Raw genomic sequence first — 10,858 nt, forward strand, 5'->3', positions numbered from 1 at the left:
ATGAATACTGTATTCCATTTCTGACAATACATTCTCCTAAATATTACACACTGGACCTTTAGGCTAAGCTAAATTACTGCTGGCTCCAGCTACATGTGTACATACATGATTATATCTCATTTGTTTAATCTGTACTTAAGTATCAAGATTCAAATCACTGTTCCTTGTCAAGACATAGTCACATTACCTTGCAAATTATGGTTTTAACACGGATTTTGAACAGATTAAACATGTTAGGTAGTGAGCTTAAGAGATGCTGTTAGGATGATTTTGTTACCCCTCGCATTTCAGGTATTTATGCTAAGATAAGCTAACTGGCAGTGTCAATCTTCTACTCTGAATCTTTCCCAAAATGTTGATCTACTCTATAATCCTCCTTTGTTTTTCCTCCTCTTGTCTATTTGACACAGTCTTTCTATCTATCTCCGTCTCATGTGTCACTTTAATATTGATAGGCTCTTTGAGCCAGGGGCAGAAACTTAAGACCTGATTAACACAAAGTACACCACTATTACCCGTTGGCTCTTCTGTTCACCGTACCTCCTCACATGCTATAGAATTTTTCCACACGTGAACTTCTCACAGTAGCATTACACCGTGTTCACTATAGGGAACTTGACTTTTGATCCCACAGGGCTGCCACTGTCAGATTAAGGTTTAGGGGTTGAAGCGGTTGTTAAATGCTGACCCTAGATCAGTGTACGCAGCTCTTTTCTAATGTATAGCCTACCACTGGCAAGGCTATGACTAACCTGGCTGAATCACAAGCACAGGAAGCCATAGCCTATTTGGTAGATCCTTTTGAATTTCTTTTGGGGGATTTAAAAATATGAATCAAGGGGATTTGACACTTAAAAGTTGAACATGGTGGTACAACTCAAATATTCACGCAAGGTTGTTAATCCACTTTTCAAATGGAATTATTAATAGACCATTTTAGAATAGACTCTGTAGATGCCTACGAGCAGTTCTATCTTCCAGCTGTGTTACATAAAATATAATGAATTCAGCATCTAGGATACCAGGGGGAGAGAGAGGGAGCGCAAGAGAGGAGAGATAACTTATTTTAGAGCATGACTGCTTTATAATGAGGCCCTCAGTACAGACAGATAAACATAGCAGATTTCGTCTGCTTTGGTATTTTGTTGTTTATCATGTACGATCTTGAATCTAAACATCTAATGATTGAATATTTTACACAAACATCTTAACGGCAACCAGCCCTGGAGCTACAGAGCCAAAGCACCCTCTAGTGACAGGTTTTGGTTCTATGCATGATTTAACACACAAGCTTAGCTTACTTCAACTTACAATTTATTTGGAACACTTTATTAAGGTCAAACATTTTCAGATTTTACAGCAATTTGACCTTAGAATAGTGGAAATATTTATTAACGTAGGACATTCACTAGTCTGTAAACAGTTTTTTTTGTTTCAGAGATTTCAAACTAAATTAACAGTATCAAAGCAGATAATGACAAAAATAACTGTGATCATACTTTCTGTATAAAATATAAGGGACATCATTTATTCCATTAGACTTTAATTCCAAGAGGGCTGACATGTCTGTACCTGAATACTGTATCTGCCACCTCATGTCTAGCACATTTTAGGCAAAGACAAATAAAATACATTCACATTTGTCAAGAGTTTCAAGGTCCTATCTGGTTGTTTAAGGGCCCTGAGTCACACTGCTGTGGTGCTGCTCTACCATATGTAAGATGCTGTCTGATAGTCCTTTAATGTCGCTGTGTGTGTCGGGATGTGCAGCCAAATTCTTCAGAAGTTCAGTCACGCCCTCCTTCTCCAGCATGCTGCTGTAATGTGAAACTAGAGGATAGAGAGAAGTTATAAGAACATGAGAGAGGAATGGAAGCTAACAGTGATTGACCCAACCAGCACATGAATATTAATACTGCTGATAAAATCTATATGAATCTATTTAACATTACACATGGTGCAATATTTGTAGCAAATCTGAAATGATGAACAATATATAACGATCAGCTCAATTTGACATCAGAATGAATAGTATATAGTGTAGGGCTGCAACTAATGATTAGTTTCACTATCGATTAAACTGCAGATTACTTGTCTTGTTTTGTCTGAAAATATTCAGTTTAATATGATATAAACAGAGAAAAAAAGGAGATCTCCATATTTAAGAGGCTCAAAACAGCATTTATTTTGCTATTTTTATTTGAATACATTAACAATTAATAGATTATCAAAATAGTTTATTTATTATTAGTTTATTATCTGTTGATCGCCTAATTGATTTGTCAACTTTGATTATTTCTCTGTTGATCAACTAATTGATCTAGTACTGTAATACACACAATTCTGTAAGACAAATTGATCTAAATATGCTGACCTCTACAAATCCAACCATGTGCTTCCCACAGTAGTCTGTTTGTGTGTCTTACTGTTTTGACTGCAGACCAGATGTATGGCCCAGACTGCCCACAGCTGCACTCCTGAGGGCTGACAAGTCTGAAGCAGAGGGCAAAATGGATGGAAAGACCTGAAATGTGGACACAAGCAGACAGAGATATATATAAAAAAAACTTCTAGTGATTCTGAACCTCTTCTGGTTGGTTTAAGTTTGAATTACCATTTGCTTTGGCATGGATGCTAACCATGGAATGTGAACTGAAGTGTTACTCACAGAAAATTATTTTCAATACAGTTTTAAAAATTTTCCAACGTTTGTCTGAGGTTTACACTCTGGTATTCTGTCCCTATATGGCCCCTCAGCAGATATCCAAATAAATTACAATACAGGTTATTACAATTGTGTTAAAAGTTCACATTGTTTCAAACCATGCACACATTGTATACATTAAATCAGCAACAAACAAAATGCTATGTAAGAGACGATTTAAGATGAGTTATTGAGGGGAACAATTGTGTTATATAACATGAAGCTAACATTTAATGTTGAACTGAACAGACAGGGTTAGTAACTATGCAAGTGCAATTAATAGAGTGCAGATCACTGCCAGGTGTGTCTGAGGGCTTGTGGGTGAGGAGCTACTTCCAAAAATGTGTCCAGTTTGTGTTTCTCTCACCTGTACGAGACCATTTCTCTCTCCAGTTGGGGCCACGTTATTATGGAAGCATGCTGCAAAGAAAGAAAGATACTTTGAAATAAGCTGAAGGGGAATTTCTGTTAACCAGCAAAACAGTCGCCTCTCTCACACACCAGCTGCTTCAGTATGGTGCTGCGTAGCTCGTCGCCTAGGGTCCAAGCCTCTGGTCTAGAGGCAAGCTGTGCCAGAATCCCCCCTGCAAAGTAACGGACCCCAACCTCCACCTGGGAGTCTTGCAGCAGGCTGAGGATGTGCTCCAGCAGGTCCTCCTCCAGCAGGTCCGCCTGTAACACCTCCACCTCCGCTATATTGTTCTGCAACACAGCGAGACACAATTAATAGCAGTGATAGTAATGTTGACAGAAAGGTGTTAGGACCAGAGGGGATACAGGCATTGTCTTATGCCAGAATGCCTACAAATGGATTTAATTGTATTCCTATTGGTCAAATAATTTTAAACACTTGGGGGCAATAAAATGTTTTACAGAGCGTTTTCAGATGCTGCCTGATGTCACAGCATTAAACCCTGAATGTGGGAATAATTGCAAAAAGAAAATGAGAATAAGCTATAAACACGCAGACCCGTGGCACACATGGAACAAAAACACACACGCTAACCCACCAGGAGGCCAAGAAGTTTCTGCTGAATGGAAGGTTCACCATAGTATGACTGCAACACAGAAAAGGGGACAGCATAATTGTTTGTGTGTATCATTCATGTATTAACGTGTCTGTCAGTGTATTTTTGGGGCTCCTGTACCTCCAGAACCTCCTCGTACAGCTCCAGGCCCTGGCACTCGATGAAATTGCGAGCAGCGGTGGGCATTTCATCTGTCAGATTCCACAGAGCACTCAGGGCAAACTTCAGAGTGGAGTCCACCACTCCCACCATGGCTTTCTGCTGCACAATAGCCAGCAGCTGCTGTGAGACAGAGGGACGAGAAGATGGGGTGTAAGACAGCCAAAAAGACCGAATATCAGATTTTGTAAATACATTTATGCAGGAAACATCCTTCGGTAGTATTAAATTCAACTGTTGGATAAACTTGTTTACATAATAGTAAGTGACACCAGACATACAATAACAAAAATAACTAAAGCGTAGAGAGAAGCTTGATTACATACACAAAGAGAGAAATAGAGAGGTGAATGAATAATGGAGTAACAGTAAACCGAGAAGAGTGCACGGAGCAATGTGGTGACAGTGACAGTGAGTGTATACAGTGGGTAGGTAATGGAAAATATAGGAAGTGAGAAAGAGAGAGAGAGAACTAGAAATACACTCCTGCATATCTGGTGCTAAGCCGAGGCAGCATTGTGTAAGTTGGAAAATAAACTCTAAAAGTGTAAATGTACCTTCATGATAAAGACATCCTTGCTGAGCTGAGCGGTCTCCTCTGTGGACAGCTGCAAATTAAACAAATAGATCAATGCTTCTTTGAATTCAAACCATTTTCCTAAATGTCAAACTAGAACAAACAGTGCTTTTATCACACAGGGAAATTTACCCCACTTAAGTGGACTACATGAAAGCACATGAAAGCTGGCAGTTGAAACTAGTGTCACAGAGGTGCAGGAGGTGACTGAGCCACAGGCTCTTAACAGGCAGAACTGACAGGTGCCATACTATTTTCCTGCAGCACACTAATGCACAGTAAGTGAGTGGTGTCTTGACCTTGGCCACCAGAATGGAGATGACAGCCACAGCCATCCTCTGAAGGGTAGGATCCTCGTGGCTGCTCAGCCAGTTAATCACCAGCATGGCTGCTAAATACCTGAACCATGATCACAGCGTGGATATAAGGAACACAGTATTACAAAAATATACCAGTGATGTACAGACAGAAAAAAGTTCGGGTTTGCACTTCTGCATCTGGAGGGACTGTTTCTTTTGGCGCTTTCATTTCAAGAGAAAATATATTTGAACTGGATCACAATTTGTTGGAAAAACACTGGAGTGCCACTCTAAGAGTGTACTGATTATCTTGGCTACTGCATGGCGGTGGGCTCATACGTCATATTATAAGTGAGAGAAAGTAAACTAACTTGTCAAAGGGGACATCCTGAAGGATATAGTCACTGCAGAGCGCCAGCAGGCAGTTCTTTTGCACCTGGAGAGATGGAAATTATTATTATATTATAAATTGAAGAACCATATGGGTATAAGAAAATATATAACAGCATGAGGTATTAGTAGCTACAAACTGAACTGTCTGAAGGTAGCAGAACCAAATGCAGCAAATACGAGGTCAGAGACTGATAAATGACAAGCCAGCTAGTAGCAAAAGAACTGTTTTATGCCACATTTTGCTATTGTGTAACTCCATGATATCATTATGGATCTGTAATCTGAGACATTAAGCATATCCCCTGACCTGTTGGTGGTTGGGGAAGGTCTTCATGGCGTTCAGCAGCTGGGTGACAGTAGAGCTGAGCAGGCTGATGGGCATGGCCTCTGCCAGGTCTTGAGTGGTCAGGTTGAACACACACGCTGTGGCCACCAGGTGGACGTGCAGCGAGGTGGGGTGGCTCTGCATCCCACTCAGCACCAGCTACAGGAAACAACACATTTATGTCATCATCACATGTGCTTCAGGATAAGAAACAGACAGTTGATGGGATTTTAAACTGTCCAGAAAAGGCTAGATATAGGGGGAGGGGGTGATGATGTATGCTCTCCCTCTGCAACTGCCATCTGTGCGTCTTTCTGGTAACACTCGATTTGGATAGTCTGCCCACAGATAGTTTAAAGAGTATTTGTAACATTTGCTTTGTCTTGAGATGTTTAACAGATCGTCTATAGAGTCTATGCAACAATTCATGAACGTACCCTACTCAAGATGTTGTTTGTGCATAAATCTAACCACACCTAACCCCTAACCTTAATTAACTGTTTTTTGAATTTTGAATTTTTGAATATCAACTAATACGTTGATGAAACAAATACTCTACAAACCATCTAAAATAAACTATCCAAATAAAGTGGAACCAATATTATTAGTTTGTAAGCTTCCCACCTCCTAGAACTACTCACCAAGCCAGCTGTGAAGTGGCTCTACTAGAAACTGCCTCTTAAACTCCTCTTTCCGATCACGTCTAAATACAGTAATTATAATGTCAGATCGAAGGACATTTTAACTTAAGCTGTACAGTACGTTCAAACTGAGCTTGAAAAAAACTGCTACTTACAAAGGGAATGGGTTAGAAACACCTTTAAATTCAAATATCTCCGATTTATTTTTATATCTCAGCCCTTTCAGATTTGAACAAATTATACCTTACTTGATATATACTTTGAATGCTATTTGAAAAAGTTTCCTACTGTGGAAATAATGATCCATTGTGAATGAAAGCTGACTGTTGTTTTGAATTTCTGTGTTTTTCTGAGCTTATACTGTATTTTTATTCTTTTGGAAAGGTCTCTCTTGAAAAGGAAGTCTTGATCTCAGTGAGACTTCCTGTTTAAATAAAGGATTAACTAACTAACTAACTAACTGAAACGACAGCATCTCATCCTACAGAGGATGAGGGCATATTGTGCAATACAAGAGTAACACATAATAAAAAATCTTATTTAATTTGTTATACAATGCAATTATTAAAGTATAATTCTCGTTTCTTACAGTCTGGGTCTTGTTATTATAGTTTTAGCCATTATTCCTGTCTGTATTAAAAACACTGTACTTAGGAAGGTAATTGCTGAGATCTGAACAGTAAAACAGTAAACAGTAAAATTATAACACAAACTGTCATTTTTGGACAAATAATCACAGTTTATGGACTGACTTCATGCTATTTGTGCGCCCAGTTTTCCTGTGCAATGAGGGATTATTGGTGACATTTTAGGTGTGCTCGTCTTCAGTTTTACCTTGAAATAAAGTGGCTTGGACGATCTGTCACTCTTTACTGGTTGAATGTTGTTTTAGAAAAGTTCCAGATCTCAGCTCTAACTTCTTTTGTGAGTAATCATAACCAAACCAAACCAAACCGCCTAACAAGAGCCGTGTTGTAATTAACATGAATATTAATATTAGGTATTCCAACACAATGCTAACCATAGTACCTTTAGCATATCTGGTCGTGGTTTGTCAATGTCAGTGACTAGATTGTAGAGATGAACGAGGGCCTCTCGTATGAAACACTCACGGTCTCTGTACCTTCGCAGGGCCTCACACACCTGGTTCTCATTAGCTTCTCCAGTTACCTGAACACACACAGCACATCAGCACTCAGTCAGACAGACAGGAAATGCAGAGGGTGTATTCAGCATACATACAAACAGAGCCTCAAGTCAAAGACAAATGAGAAACGTATGCGAGAATCAAGCTCAAGTGACTACTCATAACACTCGCTGATGTCCCGGCATGTCACAAACCACAATACGACATCAGCTCTGGTAAACTCAAGTCCTTACTTTAAGGTTTTTATGTGAAGACAGGACATGACACGAGCTAGCCCCGGTGGCTAGCAGGCCCAAGAACACCAGTCTACCCCTAGCCTCCACAAACGCTCTGACGGCTGCTTCAGTGACTCTCTTCCGTCCAGAGATGTCTAGAGAAACAAGGGAAGGGAGGACCTGGAGACTCCCCTCCAGAAGCTGCCGCACTGTCTCGTCGCCATCTCTCCCATCACTGTCCACAGTAATATGGTCGTCTGAAAAGTCTAGATGCCTGAGAGCGTGAAGCTGGTTGAAGACAAACAGCAACCTTGCAGGCGACATATCCAGCTGCCGCAGCCGGTGGGCGATCAAAGATCTCAAGGTGTTCTTACAGTCAAGGAGTGCAGTAAGGTTTGAGACGGGACTACAGGAGATATCCAGGCTCTCCAGCTGAGGGAGAGTGCAGATATCCTCAAGGACAGCATCAGTCAGGTCTGTGTTGGCAAGGTTCAGTGTCCTCAAGCCTTGCAGGAAGCTAAAGCCAACACGGCTCCCTCCATCCTCCTCCAGAGACTCCCAGTCCAGATGTAGCCCACTGAGGGACAACCTCTGCAGGCTGGATCGGCATTCCGGGTTGGAGGCCAGGCCTGAGATGATGTTCGCCCCGGTGAGGCCCCCAGACACCCAGGAAGCATCTAGTTCCTGGAGCCGGTGAGGGCACAGGGCCAGGCGAAAAGCTCCTGCAGACACTGGACAGCAGCGGATGAAGGCTCGGCGCAGCCGGAGCTCTTTGCAGTTTCGGAAAATCCCAACAGTTGTGTCATTCAGTATCCCTTGTAGGGAAAAGCAAACAGAGGGATGATGTTGTAGGAAAAGTAGCATCATCTTAGCCACATTTATGTTTGTGGAACAGACTTTTCCCACCGTTTTAGCCTGGCATAGGGCACAGTGAACTAATAGGTCGTATGATGATAGGGTAAGTTAAGAAAACAGCATTCTGACATTTTAATTAAATCTTGTTTATACAGGAAGTTATGTGCCTGAAGAACTAACCGAAGGTCATAGGAGAGTCACATTTGTCATGGTGTGAGCTTATTTGTCCCTTTTCTACAACTTAACTATCTCTCCTCTACTAAATCACTCCACAGCTGCACTACAGCCCTCAGCTGTTGATACTGATGTTGTTGGAGCCTTTTCAGTCCTCCTGACCTACCTTTAGTTGCCATCTTATGCAGTAACTGGTCAACCATCTCCTGTGGGAACAGTGGGGCCCAGCTGAGGCACATGGAGCCGTCTGCTCGCCTGCTACACAGAGCATCAAGGCTGCGGCACACCTGAGCCAAGCAGAGGTCACATAGGGCCCGGGGTCCCTCAGCATCCTGAAACACATCAACAGGTAATGAGAAGAGTCATTCAACTGGGTAATTACATATAATAGTGTAACTTTAGCTATAAGCACAAGTGCAGTCATCTTAAAGGGTCAGTTCACACAAATTTCAGAGAAAACCTATTAAAAGTCAATTTGGGTGTAACGACCTCAACGTATATGGGTGGTATTAATAATTCTGTGTTGTACAGGGTGTAATACATCTATGCAGAAACCCTATATATGTTCACACTGAATACACTGTTAAGCACATATAGGCCCTGACAGTTGTCTCTCAGGCTTCTTCCATCGGGGCTCAACAGATCCACAGTGACACAGGATCTCTAACGCTGCAGGAGTCTAATTTTATCCGCAACAGATGAGGCACTGCGCACAAGTAAAGCCCGTTTAAATCACCTAATCCAGCTGATCTCTGTAGGGCACAGTGGACAAAAGCAACTGGTCCTATAGTATATAACGTTAGGCTAAGCGTTTGTCATTGACACAAAGTTCACCAAACTAAAACACTGCCAACACCACATAGAAGGGAACGGGGTCAAACTCACCATGCTTGAAAGGTAAACAGTCGACAGGGAAGTGAAAAAAAACAAATACCACTAACACGCCGTTCAGCACATTTTTAAATTACAATACGTCATTATTTGAACCAGTTTCCTCCCTTTAAATCAAAGAAAAGAGAAATGAAATCTTCTGTTGTGATTAACGTTACAGCCGTTACTGCTGACCGTCGACTGTCAACTGTCACTGTCTGACCCCGCCTCCTATTGGTCAGTGCGAATGACGTCACCGGGGTTGTTTGAACTATGCTAGCTTCTTCATTCATCAACTCTATCTATCTATCTATCTATCTATCTATCGTACTTTCTTGCACATTGCAGTGTTTTTCTAGCAGTGGTGGGAAGTAACTAAGTACATTTACTCAAGTACTGTACTTAGGTGCATGTATAGTTACTAGTTACTTTTTACATAAAAACTCCTTCCAGCACTGGTTTCTATTTAGGATTAATGTAGGCTACCTGCAACAGCTGTGAAGGTGGCAATAAACTCGTTTAGCCACAAGGAGGGGCTCACAGAGAGAGCTGGAATTTAACATTTAACCTGTGTGACAGCTTATGTTAGTAATAGGGAAATGTACATTTTCAATACTAAACAATGAATCCCTAAATACAAAGGCCCAAACTCCCTTTGGTACATACAAACTATATAGAAGGACCTTGCCTTGTGTCTAATGTGACATTAGGGCCCAAATGTAGCATGGAGGTGTCCCACAAGGACACAAACAAGTCCTGTTTTATGTTTTTAAAAAACACAGAGACATTGTCCTGCTAAGATTGTTTATTTTTTAAGTATCTCATATTTCACAAGAAAAAAAGAAAACATTTGTCAAAGTTCAGAAAATTAACCATAATAATTTTGTGTAAAAAAAAAAAAAAATCTTTCTGATTCCTTACATCGTCTTGGGCCCTCTCAAGTTTATTACGGGACCCATCAGTTGGGCTCGACCCCCATATTGGAAACGCTGATTCAGACAACACAAGAGAGAGGCTTGTTAACTGTGGTTCAGATGACGTTTTCCAGGCATGGACTGAATTAGCACAAATGTGTTTTCTGAGCTTCTTTCAATAACAACTTCCTCCCAACACATGTTCTTCTATGTATAATTTATTTAGATTGAACGACCTCTATTATATACAACCGACTACCTTCGAGACACACATACGCAAACACATGTTCTCATACATGTACGGGTCACACGCAAGCATACACTCACACTCCTACATTATGAATGTCCTGCCTCGATTGTTGTTAAGCAAATGTGTCCTCCCACATGCTGAAGTATTTCTCCCCACGCAGAGAATCCCCATGCATCAAAGCCTGTGCTTCCTCCTCAATCCAAAACATTTAGCTGGGGGGCGTTCTTTTTGTCTGCAAAGCCCTTCGCATATTGTCCTCATAACCAAATAAACACAGCTGCCAATAGCTCTTGGATTGCCGCAAGAG

At 41.1% G+C, this 10,858-nt stretch overlaps 1 protein-coding gene across 1 annotated transcript; it reads right to left on the bottom strand.

Moving 5' to 3' along the window:
• Nucleotides 1-1,297: 1,297 nt before the first annotated feature.
• On the bottom strand, nucleotides 1,298-9,610 carry LOC118334675 (protein zyg-11 homolog). Its single transcript, XM_035670703.1, has 14 exons — nucleotides 9,403-9,610; nucleotides 8,684-8,849; nucleotides 7,507-8,303; nucleotides 7,156-7,296; nucleotides 5,468-5,644; nucleotides 5,139-5,203; nucleotides 4,768-4,867; nucleotides 4,449-4,499; nucleotides 3,853-4,014; nucleotides 3,715-3,762; nucleotides 3,206-3,406; nucleotides 3,072-3,124; nucleotides 2,427-2,524; nucleotides 1,298-1,830 (listed from the first exon to the last, which is right to left on the bottom strand). The coding sequence occupies exons 1-14, from the start codon at nucleotides 9,403-9,405 to the stop codon at nucleotides 1,673-1,675; spliced, it is 2,220 nt and encodes a 739-aa protein (XP_035526596.1). The 5' UTR covers nucleotides 9,406-9,610; the 3' UTR covers nucleotides 1,298-1,672.
• Between the last annotated feature and the right edge of the window lie 1,248 nt (nucleotides 9,611-10,858).

The sequence above is a fragment of the Morone saxatilis genome, unplaced genomic scaffold (genome assembly GCF_004916995.1).
Source record: "Morone saxatilis isolate NCDOM2014 unplaced genomic scaffold, NCSU_SB_2.0 Contig23, whole genome shotgun sequence".
In the NCBI taxonomy this organism is placed as follows: domain Eukaryota; kingdom Metazoa; phylum Chordata; class Actinopteri; family Moronidae; genus Morone; species Morone saxatilis.